Source organism: Pavona decussata, unplaced genomic scaffold (genome assembly GCF_977016875.1).
Source record: "Pavona decussata unplaced genomic scaffold, jaPavDecu1.1 SCAFFOLD_254, whole genome shotgun sequence".
In the NCBI taxonomy this organism is placed as follows: Eukaryota; Metazoa; Cnidaria; class Anthozoa; order Scleractinia; family Agariciidae; genus Pavona; species Pavona decussata.
The window spans coordinates 3273445-3292500 of record NW_028145657.1 but is presented as its reverse complement, the minus strand read 5'-3'; the positions used below and the strand labels follow the sequence as shown (position 1 = coordinate 3292500).

At 39.5% G+C, this 19056-nt stretch overlaps 4 protein-coding genes and 1 pseudogene across 4 annotated transcripts in view; 4 read left to right on the top strand and 1 right to left on the bottom strand.

Moving 5' to 3' along the window:
- The window catches only part of LOC146456625 (uncharacterized), a 2901-nt pseudogene extending 2298 nt beyond the window's left edge, over nt 1-603 (top strand).
- Nucleotides 1-19056, top strand: part of LOC146456620 (ethanolamine-phosphate phospho-lyase-like) — a 126937-nt gene that overhangs the window by 85533 nt on the left and 22348 nt on the right. The gene's annotated exons all lie outside the window — the stretch shown is intronic.
- On the top strand, nt 4579-10742 carry LOC146456624 (peroxisomal succinyl-coenzyme A thioesterase-like). The gene is made up of 4 exons (XM_085092950.1): nt 4579-4609; nt 4642-4964; nt 7237-7581; nt 8185-10742. Exons 2-4 carry the CDS (start codon nt 4685-4687, stop codon nt 8988-8990), a joined length of 1431 nt encoding a protein of 476 aa, XP_084949076.1. The 5' UTR covers nt 4579-4609; nt 4642-4684; the 3' UTR covers nt 8991-10742.
- Nucleotides 11526-15326, bottom strand: LOC146456623 (small ribosomal subunit protein eS24-like). The gene is made up of 5 exons (XM_085093106.1): nt 15305-15326; nt 14860-14928; nt 13218-13427; nt 12252-12365; nt 11526-11592 (listed from the first exon to the last, which is right to left on the bottom strand). Exons 1-5 carry the CDS (start codon nt 15305-15307, stop codon nt 11590-11592), a joined length of 399 nt encoding a protein of 132 aa, XP_084949232.1. The 5' UTR covers nt 15308-15326; the 3' UTR covers nt 11526-11589.
- On the top strand, nt 15350-16816 carry LOC146456622 (uncharacterized). The gene has a single exon (XM_085093097.1). It carries the CDS (start codon nt 15373-15375, stop codon nt 16264-16266), a length of 894 nt encoding a protein of 297 aa, XP_084949223.1. The 5' UTR covers nt 15350-15372; the 3' UTR covers nt 16267-16816.

Below are 19056 nucleotides of genomic sequence, written 5' to 3'. Positions count from 1 at the left end.
GAATTGGTTGATGCCTTAAAGAAAGCAGCCCACGATTCCAAGCATGAAAAGAAGGCATATTATCGCCTCAGCCCAGTGATCAGTTTCGCAACTTCATCTTCCCACTGCTTGGGGACAAAGACCACGAGAAGGTCTTGAATGTTGTAGCCAAAGTCGAGAAGAGTAATATCCGGCAGCTCCAAAAATCGTCTGGTGCGGGTGGTGTATCAAAGAATAGGAGCTACTTGTCCTCTAGACCGCCTAGGCGATGTTTTTATTGTAACAAGCCGGGTCATTTTAAGGCTCATTGCCTTCAGAGGAAGAGAGATTTTGGTGAATCAGATGTGCAGAATTATAAGACACCCCCAACCAGTTCCAATAAGTAATGTTCTGAATGTAGCTCGCACCTCAGTTGGGTTTTTCACAACATTTTGAGTTGTAATTGCGGCTGTAGAGTTCAATAAATGTTATCCCAGCAATCGCTATTGTCTTTTATGTGTTCTAGACCATTTTGTGTGGCATATCCTTTATTTTTTAAAGTCGTGGAGTTAGGCAGTTTTGAAAAAGGGTAATACAATCAACCCCCCCCAGTTATGCTGGGTCAGAGCTGTCATCTCTTTGCTGACTTTGGGTTTCGTCGCCACAAGATTCTCATTTTCTTTTCCCTTTTATTTTCCCTTTTCAGGGATGCCTTAAAGCCTTTTGCTGGGCATGGGAAAGGGACTTAGCATTTGATTCTAAAGTGGTCCAAGCTGGAACGAATAGACGGTGTTTCCGATGGGTAGATTGGCGAAGAAACCCTGTTCCTGTCAGCAGCGAGGTGACAGCAAATTCGCAATTCAGATCAACGGTTCTGAAATTGTCACGTGAGAAAGCTCTTGGAGATGTTGGAGATTTACTCTTTCGAGACCCCGAACATTTTAGGGCGGGTGAGTTACACGAGCATGTTGATAGCTGGAACGAAATTGTCACCGGGAATCCTACGTTTCATCAATCTGAAGTCTTATCATGGATTGAGGGCAAAGTGTCTGTCTTTCCCTTTTTTCAGCATTTCTCAGGGGTTTTTAAGGGAGAATCGTATGACTGATCTCCCTCCAAGAAAGGCATTTCTAAATAATGTCTCTTGTAAGCCGTTTGTAAAGTTTATTCAACAGACCCTTCTTGATCGCTTAGAAACTGGTGCAGTATCTTTGTTGGGAAAGGTGGGTGAGGTCCAACCCCCCCCCCCCCCCCCCATCTCGTTCTCCCTTTGACCGTGGAACCAACTAAGCCACGTTTGTGTCATGATGCACGTTTTTTGAATCTTTGGATGTAAGACAAGCCGTTTAAGTTGGCTCATGTTGATGACCTGCCACGTTATGTTTCACGGAATTCATTTTAGAGTGTTCTTGATGACAAGTCTGGATACTCTGATATTCCGAACCCTGATGAGCGTAGATTTGCAGCTGCAAAATCAGCCCTTTTTCTTGTGGCCTATTTTTTGATTCAACTTGGATATTTTTTAGGGCTGGCAAAATCTGTTTTGAGTCCCAGAACGGTTGTTCCTTACTAAGGGTTTTTATCGGACTCAGCTCGACAGGTGTTCCACCTCATTCCCGAGAAGAAAAGCAAATTTTTGAAATTAATCCGGGAGGTCTTAGACGCTAAAACAATAACGATTAAAACACTCCAGCGTTTGGTTGGTAAATGTGTTTCCTTCTCCTTACTCGTTCCTAGAGCACGACTGTTTACCAAAGAAATGAATGCGGCTATTTCGAAGGCCCATCTTTCTTCCAAGCTAATACGGGTGTGTGGGGCCCTTAGAGAGGAAATTTCCCATTGGGTGTTTCTGGAGACATGGGACGATCCCCTTCCTTAGAGGGATGAACGTCATGTTCGAGTATCAGTTGCTACGGATGCTTTTAACTTTGCGTGGAGAGGATCGCCGACTTCACCAGTGTCTGCAGATATTTCTGATTATTGGACCGATGAAGAGCAATCTTGGGACATTGCCACAAAGGAAGCTACTGCCCTCGAGAGGGTGCTGCTGGCTTTTCAAAATCAGTTGAGGAATTCCCGGGTGGATGCTTTGGTTGATAATCAGGCTGTGGTCCAGGCCTGGAACAATCAAAGTGGAAAGAGTGGACCTCTCAATGAAGCGTTAAAGAGGTTGTTCTTTACTACGGTGGAGCTGAATGTGTCTTTACATTTGTCATATATTTTCGCCAATGATAACCCAGCGGACACTCACTCTCGCCGTCTGTCTACCATGGATAGCAAACTGTGTCCTGCCTTATGGCAGGTTGTTGAGCAAGAGTTTGGAGGTCCTACTGGTCACACCTACGATTTAATGGCGTTGGATTCAAACGCAATGAAAGATAAATTAGGGAAATCCCTTCCACATTTTACGCCCTGTCACATTTTACGCCCTGCGTCGTCAGGGGTAAATCTCTTTGCTCAGGATCTTTCCCGATATGAGCCGTTTTTGGAACGACCTTATGTTTTTCCTCCGTCAATCTTAGTGGGTCCGGTCTTATGTTTTTTGAAGAGTTTCCGGAGGTCATGTTCGGTACTTGTTTTGGATGTGTATCCGAGGAAATATTGGTGGCCGCCGATCCAGTGTTGGTCCACGAGGTCTCTTAAGCTTGCTCGTAAAGGCGATTCACAAGCCCTTCTCATCCCGTCCAAGGGAGGATGGATAAATCGCTCTAATATTCCGGGAGACTTATGGATCTTCTTGGTTGAGTTCTAAATTATTTAACTTGTGTTTAACTTTGAGCCGAAATGGCGAGTTAGTCTGGACAGAGATGTTTTGAAGGATGATTGATCGTCTCGATATTTTTGTCTACAAAATGATGTGATGTTACATAGCTTATGAGGTTCTAATATAAGTGATTTAGGACGATTTGGTCATACCCTGTTGTCATCGTCTTTTCTTTGTGAGAGATGTAGTTAGTATGATGCTCGCAATTTTAAATAAAATTTTGTAATATCTTGTTGTTCCCCATCCTATTTGAGCTCCCGCTGGTGGCGAAATTGTTTGTACCTTCTGTTCGGTGTCCATCTTGTGGCTATTCCAATGATTGTGATTTTCGATTCTGCCAACGCTGTGGTTACTCTCGGAAGATAGTGCGTGTTAGGCAGTCAGGCTCGGCTGATATTAATTTAGACGAAATTGATACTCGTTTGAACCATCTGTGGAATTTTGATCAAGCTACTAGCTATTCAAAACAAAAAGACTCTCTTCAAAAGGAATTGGAGAATTTTCTCTTGGGTCTGCCGGGTAAACCATCTCTGGCTATCGTTTCACCTCGCGATTTGTGTCGTTTCCTTGTGTTTAAGGATCGAGGTGGCAAAACTCAGGTGCATCGAAATGGTTGTGCCTTTTTAGCTCAACGTGGTACTCATTCATGCGGATGCCCCGTGAGACTTTCATACAAGACTGTTGATTCTTACATTGGAAAACTTCGTTCTATCTTCCACGCAATTGGTCGGGATGGCGAATGGGACAGGCGTTTGAGTTTGGGGAATCCGGCGGCGGATAAATCGGTTAAGGACTATCTTCGTTTGATAACGGCAGAGCAGTTGCAGGCTAGGATTACACCTAAACAGGCAACTCCGTTTTTTGTTGATAAGTTAACTCAGCTGTCCTTTCATCTCGACCAGAAACTAGCCTCAGAGGATTTGTCTCCAACACAGCGTTTTATTGTGGCCCGAGATCAGGCTTATTTTAAATGTGTTTTCTTTAGCGGTGACCGCCCAGGAGATTTAGGTTGTGTGAAAGTCCCAGAGATCTTGCGTTTTCCTAATGACGATGGATTCCTTTTCAATCATGTCTGTGGAAAGACTTTGAGAGACGGTGATGAAAATGTTTTTGGTATCAGAAGAAATCTTCAATTAGCGATCTGCCCGATTAAGGGGATTGAGCAGTACATGGCGGTGGCCCGAGACCTCAGAATTGATCTCACAACCGGCTATCTTTTCCGCCCTACTAATCCTCAGGGAGGCATTGTGGATTCCCCCTTTTCTTCAGCAACCGCCGAAGCCCGTCTTAAGCCTTACTTGAAGGAGATGAGAGCCAATGAGGGGGAGACGCTTCATGGCTTTCGCCCGGGGTGCGCTATTACATTGGCGTTAACCGGTGCAGATTTATCGGAGATTATGGATCATGTAGGATGGACTCGTCGACATACTGCACTTTATTACCTCCAGTTAGCTAAGGTCCTGAACCCCTCTGGTGCCTCAGGAAGGCTGGCGGCAACTGATTTAACGGAAGTTATAAATCCATGGCAGGATGTTAACCAGCTAAAACGCTTTATTTGTGCTTTTCCTGTAAATCATTCTGAAAGCGTAGTCTGTCAACGTGAAGGACAATGTTAACTCTTTTAGTTTAGTTTGGGTTTAGTTATGGTGTTGGGAGTTAAGATTTGGAGAGATGAGGTATGGGATTAAAGGAATGTTGCAGCTGTGGGGTGTATGCTTATTGGCTGAGTGTAGGGTTAAACGTAGGTGGCGTGGATCAATAATTTCCCCCATATCTTATCTTATATTAGCTGAGCATGAAATAGGAGTGTTGTAGAATAGAACACTATTTAAACCTACCTTCCCCTCCCCCACTCCCCAGCGCGGTCCGTGTCAACGCGTGGCGCGCGTAGCCCTGCCCTGCCAGCAGGGGACCAGCAGGGAAGTTCACCGCCGGGCTGCTAACCAACTTGCTGTTGGAATTATGAACTTTTCTTCGAGGGCAAAGTTGGCTTGTTTATCGTTTATTCAATCTTCTTTTTCTGTCAGTCGATCGATACCCTACAAGAAGAACATTTATCGCTGGGCATCAGGCATGGCGGGAAACATCTCTGTGATTCCGCGGTCTTCACTGATGGATCGCAAGGTGAAGACTTGTATATCCGGACTTGAAGCAGGCCAGCCTGTCACTTTGCATGCTACAGTAGTAGGTGATGCTAAAGAAGTATTTGAATCTCACGCTCATTATATCGCCAACAAAGAAGGTAAGCTTTTTAAAATATAGCCTTGGGCAACGATTCCATATACCCGTAGCGTGCTCGAGACACTCGAGGACGCCGTGCATGACAGAGAAACAAAGCTAGGACTCCTTTCATACCATGTAGCATGAAATGTTTTTGCAGTCGGTTTTTGATTTTTGCGAATTTCTTCATGGTGTTCAGTCATTTCTGCAAAGCTTCGCTCCACTTTGTCCTCTCGTAGTGGGAATGAACAGGGTCGAGCCATCATGATGCGAGTCTGAGCCATGAAGATAAGCCTATTACATAACAAGAACAATTCATGTTGATATTACTGGCAAAGAAAACGCTGTTCAAGGCTGATAGTTCTAAACTTCTGCATAAAAGAAAATTGAATGAAAAAGAAAGCACCAGAAAGATCACCATCGTCACGCAATCGGTGCATAGCCGGCGGGAAAAGCAGACCTTAGTGTGGGCTACTGGAATCAATTAAGAAAGAAAATTGGGGGTAGCAGCATTTTTTAGAGATAATTAAGCTTATACAACAAGCAACAATTATTCTAATTATAAAACAGCAGTAAAATACAAAGCAAGGATAGGAGCATTCGGATTTCCTTTTTCCTTTTTCCGAGTATGCCTGTGCCACTCATGAAAAAATACATCATCCTCATTCATTCACCAGGCTTGAAAATATGCCATCACGTTTATTCCATATTTGCACATATGCCACACATTGACATTCTTATTCTTGCAGTATGCAGGATGTTTGTCCCATGAACCTAGTTTAATGGCCTTAGCTCCCACAAGTCTCTTGTAGCTCAGTGCAGGTAGAGCACGCGAACTAGTAATCAGAAGGTCTTAGGTTCGACTCCTGATAGGAGCACTTGGATTTCCCTATTTCCTAGTATGCCTGTGTCACCCACTGAAAACATACATCATTTTCAATGTATTGTGTCTTATTCCCAAATAATTTGAAGCTTTACTATCTCTTAAAAATGTATGCATGGTTACCTCCAATTTTCTTTTTGGATACCAAGGACACTTGCTAAGTTGTGTTTTCTCTGCATCATTTTAAACCACTGACACAAAGATATCCCTGTATGAGTAGGCACCACCCATAGGAAACCCAAGTATGTTGAGATGCACAGAATGTATGCACAGTAGCATAAGTAGGCACTGTCCTTAATTGATTGGCAGCAAGTATTACGAGAATTAGATTTATGCAATATATAACTTTTTACAAAAACTGTCAAAATTTCTGCTTGCTGATTGGCTTGTAGCTATTGTCTATAAAAGTGCCGTCAAACTGCTGTCAATTTATTAATTAATAACAGGAATAATGTAAGTAATAAGAACCTTAGCACTTGTCGCAGAGATCAGCAGCCTGCAAGTTGTGAATTAAAACTAGATTAGTAATTAAGTGCGTTCGATCTCGAGGCCCTCACACGAAATGGAGGCGAGTGGTCAGCCAGTCCTGGATTGTGCACAAACCCTGAAAATCGCATGGCATCCAGACCAAAGCTTATATAAGCCAGTGAGATTCAAAGCTCTCACATGAAATCAAGGCGAGTGGTCAGCCAGTCCAAGATGGCGTCCAAACCCTGAAATTGCACAGCATCCAGAAAGAGGCTACACAAATAGTATGCGTTCTCTTAACGTGGACCGCAATTAATTAATGTTACAAACTCAGTTGGCCAAATCTGTCAAATCTCTCTGATGGCAATAATTCTGCACAGCCCCACATATTATACATGCACCAGTGTCATATACTAATTAACGCTTTTACAGAAATAGCGGGTATGAAAAAATGATAGAGTTTGAGTTGCAAAATTTATATATTTTATTTACTAAAATGTATGTGTCCATGTTGAAAACTTACCATTAAATCTTTAATTCACTTGGTTATCATGTCTTGCACAGCTTGCATTATAGCTCACATCACAAGGCTTGTAGTGTGACTAGTATGTGTTGACTCACATATTAGTATGATTCATTTTAACCCTTTTAATAAAAATTTCTCAAATTTCTCCTTGTAATATCAATGCTTATTCAACCCCTGAGGTAACGAGAATTCCAAGGTGAATTTTCTTGATATTTCAATAACTTCTCCCCAGTACTTTTATATAAAGACAAGTATGGGGACAAGATTGGAGAATTTGTTTTTTGATATTAGGGGTTAAAGGGTTAATATGCTGTTACAGTTCTCATGACTTGTGAACAACTTAGCTGCTTTTCAAAAACATTTCATTCCAACTGATAGTTATTGTTCAAATTTGTTTGTTTTCAATTCATTACAAAGGAGTGGTTGACATTTCACGTGATATTTCTTGCGGTGGATCTTACTGTGGCATTGAACAGATGGGCTTCCTGTGGGGAATGACGCAAACTCCAGGCCAGAGAAAAGGACTGCGACTCATGAAGAGGGATGTCACCAAACCATACATCGTTGAACTGAACTGCTTTGATGGTCATTTGAAACCAGGCAAAGGATTTGTGAACAGTTTAGCGCAACACACTTTGCAGCCAATAGCAAGTGCCGCATTAGAGAAATGGTATATTGGTGAAGGAGTTCAGAGAATTCCTGTTAGGGAAGGGGGGATACGAGGAACTTTGTTCATCCCTCCAGGAAATGGGCCATTTCCAGGTAAGATTTTGACTGATGGCCTGCTCGATGTAATGCAATTATCTTCTCTACAACCAAAGAAATTATCACCACCACCACTGTCATCATCATAATTTGTTAAATTTGCTGTTTTCTCATGTTTCAAGTCTTTCTCCGTAAAACTGTGCTCATGATGAATTGAAGCCAGGGAAAAAACACATTTGGGAGGAAAAGATTGCTTTTTCGTGCAGCCATCAGACCATGTACTTAAATGAAAACTTACATCAGGGAAGCAAGTTTCAAGCTTTGAACCATTTTCCCTGAAATTTAACCACGCAACTAAAAACAGAGCACTAATGGGGTTGTGTATCATACAATGTGATTTTTGCCTTAGCGCAATAAACAGTTTGCACATAATTGTATTAAAAATCAAGTTTTCCCATAGACAAACTGACTGATGTTTTGATCATTGATATGCCTGAAGTTTTAAGTATTTCTTCTGTATTTCTAGCATGGGAATGGGATGAGGAGGTTATTAGTGGTGAAGAGGGGACAGGGGAGTCCTTATTGAATGATCCATTTTCAGAACAGGGGGTTGCATAATAGGTAGGGGCTGCTTAATATTTCCTTGTTTTTATCTTTCAGGTGTGATAGACCTGTTTGGTATAACAGGGGGCTTAATTGAACACAAGGCTTCTCTCCTTGCCTCTCATGGCTTTACAGTACTCTCTCTTGCATATTTTAATTTTGATGACCTGCCCAAGTTCTCAGTCGAGTTCTTGTCTCACTGTGCATGTGAGCTGGACTACTTTGAGGAAGCTGCAGAGTGGCTTGTGAAACATCCTGCTGTTGTTCCTGGAGGAATTGGCATCATGGGTGTGTCAAAAGGAGCTGAAATAGCGTTAATGATGGCTGTTCTAAGGAAGGATATCATCAGAGCTGTCGTTCCAATCTCTACTTCTTACATCGTTTCAGGTTTGCCATTCAAGGTTAAAGGAGACTTCACGGGTTCCTACTATGATTTGTCTAAAAGCAGGGCGTCTGAAGATGGGTCACTGATTTACCGTGATTGTGTTCCTGTACATGGCCTGGATAAACTTGAGCCTCCTGTTGTAATCCCAGTGGAGACTATCGAGTGTCCTATGCTAATCATTTGTGGAGAGGATGATGAAAATGTTTCAGCTTTTGAAATGGCACAAGAAGTTCTCGCCCGTATGAATTCCCATGGCAAGGGTGGCTTGTGTACGGTTTTAAGTTATCCTGGTACAGGGCATCTCATTGAACCTCCTTATGCACCTCACTGTTATGCATCGTACCACAAGACATTTCAGGCAAACGTTGTTTGGGGAGGAAATGCAAAAGATCATTCAAGAGCCCAAGAGGATTCATGGGGAAAAATCATTGAATTCTTTAGGAAGAATCTTGGCAAAAAACTCAACCGTCATCTTTAGAAGACTATTTTGGAAATATGATCACACAACTCTTAAAATGGATGTACAGAAGTCAATGACTTTCAGAACATAGTGTCAGTACAAGTGTTTTAGATCTAGGCTACCAGCGACTATTGCAGGGCTGCAAATAATTTTTTTTTCATAGGCAGGTCATTTGTCAGGTCAGAGACCAGACCTGGCCTGACAAGGAAACTATCTGGTCGGACAAAAAAATTCCAAGTGAAAGAGCAAAATTAAGAATACAACAAAACAACCTATTTCACTGCTTTAATTGCACAATATTATTCACTAATCAGTCTTCACTGACGTCGCACTTTAAAAGACTCCTCAGACGATTCCTCTGATGAACGTTTTTGGCCAACCTCATCCTTGTCGATCATTTCTGGATTTTCGATTGACTCCTTTTGTCTTATCCAACGGGAAACTTGATCGTATTTGTTGGAGAGAGATTTACAGTAGCTTTGTTTTTCCTTGCCGAAACCTTGGTCAAGATGTTTCTTCAGAGATATTAAATCAGTTCGTGGGTCGCACTGTACCTACGAAAAATCCATTTTTGCCGTCGAACTCGAACTGAAACTCAAACAACCAAGTAATACGATCAAGAAAACAATTGACTTATACGCGACCACCGACACAATTTTCTCTCACGCTCTCTGTTTCCCGCGCAAATGGAACAGTGTAATAGCTTCTGTTGTAATCTAATATGCCGGGAAAAACCGAGTCAGACGTTTGGAATTAGATCATGCAGATTTGTCACAAATAATTCTACACGGTATGTATTAAACAGTTGATGAAAATTTAATTATCGATCACTTCCTATCGCTTTCCCATAAATTATCAGATTTAAATTGCAAAAATGAAACAATTTTTTTCCTTTGAAACCTTTATAGCTCTTTATGAAAGCTGACAAGATCTAGACAGTCATGTTCATTTCACCAGAAATTTGCATAACTTTGTTTACGACGGCACTGATACGTGACATGGCACTTTCCGCCTTCGCGTGAAAATACGGACAGCCAAACTAATTTTTCTTTTTTCAGAAAACTAATCTACTTGATGTAATACTTTTGTACGAGAAGCAAAAATATGATGAAAGATGTCAAGTTTTCATGTATGCAAAAAGTTATGATTAGCAGTGAACTTTTCAGTTGATAAAACATCATAAAAGTGTTCCTTTGAAGACATTTTCTGGCGGGAAATATTTTTGGCGGCGAAATGCACGATCAAGTTCTGAATGGTTCTTATAGTCAAAGGAACAAAATGAAATAAAATAAATAAGAATACTAAACCTGAGTCTGGTTTCGTTTAATGAAGTTCACAAATTTGGAGTCTAGATAGTTTTTCAGAAACATGACTTCACAGAAACCAGAGCGCCCAAACCGGCATGTCTACAATTCGTCGCCGCGAAAATAAGCGATAAGCGTTAAGCCGAATATACTAGTACAATTAAAGAAAAAAGTAATTCTGATTTACTGTTCGATAGCAGATTATTATTTTTTGAATGTCATTGTGTGTGTTTAGCCAAAGAACGGAACAATGTTTTGCCACAAGCGTCATTAAAGTATGGTAATTAAAAGTTTAATTTGGATCAAAAGCGCCCGGTCTAAGTGACAGACCAGACTAATATTTCGCCGGTCAAAACGTCAAATTTACCGGACAATTGTCCGATGACCGACTGTTATTTGCAGCCTTGCCATTGGAGGTTTTCAATCAATCAATCAATCAATCAATCAATCAATCAATCAATCAATCAATCAATCAATCAATCAATCAATCAATCAATCAATCAATCAATCAATCAATCAATCAATCAATCAATCAATCAATCAATCAATCAATCAATCAATCAATCAATCAATCAATCAATCAATCAATCAATCAATCAATCAATCAATCAATCAATCAATCAATCAATCAATCAATCAATCAATCAATCAATCAATCAATCAATCAATCAATCAATCAATCAATCAATCAATCAATCAATCAATCAATCAATCAATCAATCAATCAATCAATCAATCAATCAATCAATCAATCAATCAATCAATCAATCAATCAATCAATCAATCAATCAATCAATCAATCAATCAATCAATCAATCAATCAATCAATCAATCAATCAATCAATCAATCAATCAATCAATCAATCAATCAATCAATCAATCAATCAATCAATCAATCAATCAATCAATCAATCAATCAATCAATCAATCAATCAATCAATCAATCAATCAATCAATCAATCAATCAATCAATCAATCAATCAATCAATCAATCAATCAATCAATCAATCAACGTTATTTCAACACGGTAAATGGCTCTGCAAGCTGGTTTTCAGACATGTCGTGTGATAATTACACCGTGTGAAAATACAAGCAACAAGTTATAGCAAAACACAATTCAAGGACATAAATTCAATGTTATTTATAAGTGTTGTAATGAAGTCAATGAATACTAGAGAATTTACCATACTTCATTTTCATTCCTGCAGATTTGTGAACTTAGGAATAAGATGAAAAGAGAGACAGACCATTTGAATCACTTTATATTTTAATGATACAAAGATTGAGCGCCTCAAATTGAATGACAGCTCCCATCACTAAAAAGAAAAACAAGAGGAAAGTTAGAATGTCTTGGTGCAAAAAACTTAAATGGGTGGAGGCATAAATGCAGCATTTATTCTAGAAATTGGTGTCTGAGCGCCCAGTAGACAGTTGTACCCCTTCAGTGAAAGAGAACCCCAAAAATTTCAACTTCTTATACAGAATATAGGATTTAATGATAAACTGGCAGTTTAAAAGTCATATTTTGGTATATAGAACCTTTGGTAGTTGCTTTGGTAGAAGATTACATTTTTTGCCCCACCAAAAAAGTAGGATTAAATTGCAGCATAGCATTTGCTGGTTTGTAGCACATAAAGATTTCACATACAACCATGTTTGCAAAGGTATTTATTAGTCAAATCTCTTTGAACAGACCCCCACCCCCCTAACATAAATCTATGCACCATGTTTTATTTGAGGGAATCCCACAATGACACATTCTAGAATAAGCCCAGCAAATGAAGTCAGGGACAGCAATAAAATTAAAAGAATGACAGTACAGTGTAAAATATTAAAAACTAACTCCCGGTGTTACGATAACGGACCATCTCTATTCTAGACACCAAATTTTGGTCCCAAGAAGAGAACTGGATAAATAAGCCTAGACACAGATAATAATGACGAGAAAAAATGCTCGACAAACAAATGCACGAACCTTCTTTCCTGCTGCTCCCACTTTAGCCTTCTTTGTTCCACGGACCTTCTTCATACGGTTCTTCTTTTCCTTTCTTTGTTTCCGTGATGACTTTGGCTTTTCATAGAGACCATGCTAAATAAACAAAGCAATGGTTAAGCAACATTACAATGTAGCTACACAACGTTAATATTTTAGGAACTTTTTACAACAGCCTCTGATAGTTAATTAACTGATTTTGTCGTTTTTGGGGGGTACATAAGTTACATATTTTGCACATAATATTTTTTTAAGCCTGGCGAACAAATGAGAATGATGTATCATTCAGTAATGACACAGGCAAACCTCGGAAAAAGAAATTCTCAGTGCTTCTATCAGGAGTTGAGCCTAAGACCTTCTGATTACTAGTTCGGATGCTCTACCCCTGAGCTACAGGAGACTCGTGGGAGCTAAGGCCATTAAACTAGGTTCATGGGACAAACATCCTGCATACTGCTAGGATTGGAATGTCAAAAGAAATTTTGCCACTCATTGACATTCCAATCCTAGCAGTATGCAGGATGTTTGTCCCATGAACCTAGCTTAAGGCCTAAGCATCCGAACTAGTAATCAGAAGAGAAGGTCTTAGGTTCGACTCCTGATAAGAGCACTCAGAATTTCTTTTCCCGAGTTTGCCTGTGTCATTACTGAATAATACATCATTCTCATATTTTGCATAGTTGGAACGACTTTTAATTTGTGCAGTTCATGATTTTGAGTGCTATTTGGAATAAATAAGCATGAGTAAATTTTTTCAAAGGCTAAGAAAATTGTACGAGTGTGCAGAGGAAAAAAAAATGTGGACAAAAATATGAATGGGATTGTTGAATACTCAAAATGAAACAACTGAGGAAAATTATGGAGAAACCGCAAGACTAAGGATTCCTGCATGTCCTTCAAACGAAGTTGCAGATAAAACATGCAATACATTGTACATTATGTACTCACTCTGCTTAGACGGTACTTTGGTTCAAATTTTTTTGCAAAATCCAGCGAGTCGTATATCAGAGCAAAACCTGTGCTCCTGCCACCACCATAAGCCGTCTTGAAACCAAAACAGAAAATTACGTCTGCAGTGGTTTTATAGACCTTGGCCAACTTCTCACCGATTTCAGCCTTGGAAACATTGGGTCTTCCAGGATGAAGGACATCTACAACCTAACAGAAGACAGTTTTGAAATGATTTAAAAACAAGACTTAAAAATAGTCAAGTTTAACATTTGGAAAAACTGTGACTTTTACTGAAGTATGTGATTGTTTAATTGCATAAACATGTGCAACTCAAATAATCTTTTGTAAGCCATCCAAAAACCAATTTTTTACCATGGTCTGAAGAATGTTCAACAGAAATTAAAGTTCACAAATCATCTTCCAGTATCATACAACAGCTGAATAGATGCATCAATGTCACAGGCATGTTACTCAACATTTCACTATATTATTGTGAATTTGTTTGTCTAGCAGAACGCCATGGTTAGGCAGTGTCTCTCTCACTCTGATACTCTAATGTTAATGACAGGCCATATACAATGTAAATAGCATGAATTCAGCAAGTATTTAGTAATCTGACTAATAAATTAATTGGGATTTTTATCATCAAAATGATAACAAATCTGGCCTTTGGTGAGGTTGGACAAGGTTGTGTTTGGCACCAGCGCCAAATATTCACAACACGTCATGGAGCAAAATCAATTTCCTGAGAACTTCAAAAGTTTTCAAAATGTCTTCGAGTATTTTCAGAAGACATCAGAAGTGGTTGAAGAATCTTTGGAAGTCCTACCACTCCTTGGCTAAAAATCTCATGCCTGTGTCTCAGAAAAGGTTTGCAGGTATTCTAAGAAAATCAACAGTATGCACCATAACATGTGCTGTAACAGGACAGTTGCACTTGAACGAATTCTTTGTCTGATCACATATTTCACAAATTAAACTGTTGCCTTCTCATTCTCCTGAAAGTTTAATTCAATTTCTTCCTTGTATTCTGTTATTGAATATTGTAATTCAGTCTGTAATCATACGATTACTAAACAATTCACACACGTAATTACTTTTACGGAATCATAACAATAACAAAATTCTCGAATCTGATTGGCTATCAGCAGCCATGATTTGAGCATTAATAGGACAGTGTACACATCATGCCTAAATACATGTAATTGGACAGCATATGCCTTTGCGCGTGCTGCAGTAATAGGATAGTTGCACTTGACCAGGGTCCTTTTCCCCGTGTTATCGTAAATAAAATGGTTGTTTCTGCACTCTGCAAAACGTCTCACTAAAACTTTGTTTATTTGTCATGGCCATTTGTTCTCGGAATTTTGTTATAGTTTTGATTAATTGGTAACAGGGCTTTGTGTCATCCAATTCACCTGATTACAGACCAAATTGGACTCCACTCAGTCACTCAGTTACCATTGTGGATAGGTTTCCACTCAGTCTTACTAGTACAATGTACTGCAGCTCTGAGCTTCAGAAAACACATGCATGCTGTTGCCTCTTCTAGGATAACATTCAAGGCAAGCACATGAAACATCGTGAACATACATGATTGTAATAAAACTGGGCAAATGACATAAAGATAATACATTACCATTTGCTTCCGTTGAAGCAGGCGGTTTGTTAAGAACTTTCGCGTTCTGATTGTCGCTGTACCGTCGCTCTACAAAAAACAAAACGTGAACCATCGAAATTAGTACCGTCGCTTCAAATCATTACCAACGATTGCTCTTTTACTGAAAGGTTTGAAGGCCTTAACATTTGAACGAGTATGGGAAACCCATGCTCTCAAAACATAAATGCTAACAAATAAAATGTTTTGCTGAGAAAATCATGACATCGACACTCGGTGATTGTCCAAGTTTCCTGGGTCTACTTCAACCACTTGTTTCGTTCATATTTGCCGATAAAAAATAACAAAAAGCATTTGAATCCTTTCTTCAAGTACTTTGAATTTATTTCGTCCAAAAACTAACAGAAAAGAAGGGTAGATGCAACAGAATTGCTCGGATTGCTATTCACATTTTATTCAAACCTACCATTTTGCTCAGGCAGACATTGAAGAGGACGGGAGCGAGGCTTCGAAGAGCTTAGTAGCCTGGCCTTCATGATCAAAATGGCGGACAATGCAGATCGCCTTGATCAAAAATTTTCAAGGAGGCATCATGAACCGCGGATCGATTCGCGAAAGCGGGGTAAAATTTTAAAAGCTAAAAAGAAAAAGAAGACATCAAGAAAGCCTGTTGTGGAAATGAATTCAAGAAAAGATAGGAAAATCATAGGTGAATATCACACTTTGAACAAGAAAATTGACGCCTTGCGAAAGAATCCGGCGATACTCAGGGAAGACAAAGCCTGTAAGATCGCAGCTCTGGAAGTGAAAAAGGAAAAACTTGGTGGGATCAATGCTTATCAACAGGCATCAAAACTTGGAGAAGCTCGCCATGGAAGGTTTAACTCGGCAAAGTGGGTAATAAAGCAGTTTAAAGCCTTCAACATCCGTCCGGGCGCAGCACAAAAACCCAAACTAAGAGTTCTTGACGTTGGTGCGCTTGATAACAACTATCAAAAACACGTAAAATGGATTCATTGCACACCTATCGACTTAAATCCTCAAAACAGTGCAGTTATAAAAGCAGATTTGTTGACACTTCCCGTCAAGGAAAAGTATGATGTTGTGGTGATGAGTTTGGTTTTGAATTTTGAAGGAGACTTCAGTAAGCGAGGAGACATGCTACGGAAATGTCAGCAACTCATAGTGGATCAAGGATACTTGTTTGCTGTTCTCCCACTGCCGTGCTTGAAAAATTCACGCTACCTAAATGAGGATCTGTTTGTATCTATGATGGATAGTCTTGGGTTTGATGTTTGTGTACGGCATAACAGCAATAAGCTAAGCTTTTTTATGTTCAGAAAAATAAGACAGCCTCAAGCTAAATCATTTCCAAAGAAAGTTTTACGGAAAGGTGGAAACCGTAATAATTTTGCAATTGTGTTATGAAAAGCTGAGTGCAATTTTTTGTAAAATGTTGTTTATGCAAGTATACAGTTTATTAATGCACTTTTCAATTCAAACCTTCAACATCCTCCTGGGCATACCCCGAGAATTCGACCATAATGTTTCTGTACCTGGGGAGTGGTGCATTTGATGCAAAAGGCTTTCAAGAGGGTGGGGGATTTGAACTTTTCCTGTGTGGGGTGGGGAATTTGAAGTTTCGTTTTGTCCATTAAAATACATGTGATTTGTGATCCAGACAAATATAAATGTCGATTTTGTGAGCAATTGTTCACCAAAAATGGTCGCCACAAACTTTACAGTCTTTTTGAAGGTATTTATAAAAACCAGGGTGTGATGATTTGCAGATTCTATAAGCTGAATCAGAACAGTCAAATCAACTCCTGCCAGCTAGGGCAATCTTTCATGGTTAAACTTGTAAATGATTACATTTGGAGAGGGGCATTTGACTTTCAAAATCATCATCAGCATAGGGCATTTGAACAGCGTTTTAGCCCTACGTGGTGGAAATTTGAACAAGCCTTTTTTCAAAAGTACAAAGACACTAGGGGGGGGGGGGAGGGATCAGGGAGTGCTGATGTTTTGAATTGATTGGTGCATAAATGTGTCAACATGTCAAAAACTGTGAATTATGGTAATATACAGGTTCTGTGCAGAGTTTTAAGAGTAATGACTAAAAAAGTTTAAGTTGAGTGTCAGAAGTAATTTTGTATTTGCTATGGTTTTGCTTAACTTTCAAAAACTCATTAATAATTGATAAGCCCATTGACCTATCAAATGGGCAGTAAAACATCATTCACGTGCAGTGGTTTTATATCTGATAAAACCTCCTCCTTATTAGTATGCGGTGTTTAATATGCTAATTTCCAACGTTCACAAAAGCATCATTGTTATGAACTCTCTTGACACACTCTTTTCCAGGAATGTTTTTGAAGTCATTCAAAAAACTCGCAGCACATGTTTTATCGGGTCTAAAACCACTCGGCTGTGCGTCGTAGTTTTAAATCCCGCTAAAACACTGCTGCTTGTGTTTTAAACATTACATCATGCTCTATGATTGAACTATTTTAAAAAAAATCTTGCACCTCTTTCTTAAACAATAGCCCAGTTTTCAGTGTGTGCTTATATTAGTGACTGGGCCTTAAGGTGGAAACAAGGCTGAAGTTGACCTTGGCCCTGTTCACACTAGGTCCCTGTGCCTGGTTCTTGGACACAGGTACAAGTCTGAACATAAGTTTTTGTTGCTGCCCGAGAAAAATCTGGGCAGGGGAACTACCTCCAAGGGTAGTACTCAGGCACTGTTCCTGGGCACAGGCACTGGTCTGAACAGGATTTTGTCAGTTCCTATGCTTTTCCCTCATGCCTCCCTGTGCTACAGTAAACAAAATGGTGGGCACTAAAAGGATGAGGATGAACAAGAACACAATTTCTCCTTGGGCGCCAAGGAGTCTGAACAACACCCTTTGCAGTGTCCAAATACCTACTGTGAACAGGGCCTTCTGTTGTGATACATACCTCACTGCTTTTCATATTTAAATACAAATATTATTATTTAGTGTGTTAACAACTTGATTTTCATATGAAAAGCAGTCCAGCCTCTCTTTCACGCAAAGGTCAGGTCACTAAGCATACAACTATAAAATGGGCTTCCTAGAAGTTAGACCAAAATGAAGTGTAGGATTGGAGAATTAACTCTGCATTGTATCTTAAAGTACTAATGAATTTCCCACTGACACTTAGCCCTAATTACTGCAATCAGACCACAACACAGACAGTTTGCATTTTGTATTTTAAATAAATCTTTTATTTCCCTTTCATCATACTATTTTCTATAATACTCCTATTAATCTATTTCCCATTCGGTGTATTATAAGAAACCTGCCTTGAATAATGAAAATTATCAGTGAGAAGAAATTAGATAATATTCAAAAACTTTGTTTAAATACATTTACAGTGTTGCAGTAAGTTACAGAACTTTTACATTGTTAAGCAATCCAATGTCAGTTTTGACCGATGCAACAGATAAGATAGACAGAATGAAAGAACCTGACTACAAGTTAATTTAGTACTTACAAATTTTTTTTCAGTTTCTCTGATGCGCACGGTGGCCCCTATTCTATAGTTTTATAGTTAAAATTTTCATTCGCAACGGAGATTTTTAAACGTCTTTGAAAACAGAGAACCATGGCAAGTGACAAAGTGAAAAAGACCTCCATTTTTTAAAACTTATGAGATTCTTTGAAAAAGACCCACTTTTGATATGGATTCTTGCGTGCCATTCCAAGGTTTACGTTGACTTCAAGTTTTGGCTTTTGATTCATTTATTGTATATTCGTTAACAATAGAAAATTAAGGTTGTGGTCTTGTGTGGACGGCGACTGGATGGAGACGGTAATTAGGGGGAACCAAACGTCAAACGCATTTCTTCACTCTGTATGACATGTTCACGGTCGGCATTTATACATCGTGTTGACGAAACATGTAGAACTTTTAGTTTGTCCAAATTCATAACTTGAAACGTATCAAGATCGTACCGTTGCCTAGCCTGAGAAAGTCACTAACGTTTGATAAAACTTACTAATGCACGTGCACTCCAGGTAAGTGGAGTGCCATTTTTCAAGGCAAGACGCTGTGAGCAGTCAAGGAGTATGTCAACCCCTTTTAAAGGGTGACGCAAACTGAACATAGCATTCAGTTTCAAAGGGGTCGTTTCTCACTAGACTCCGAAAAGGCAAGAGATAATCCAGGCTCTTGGACAAAGCGTTTTGAAATAGT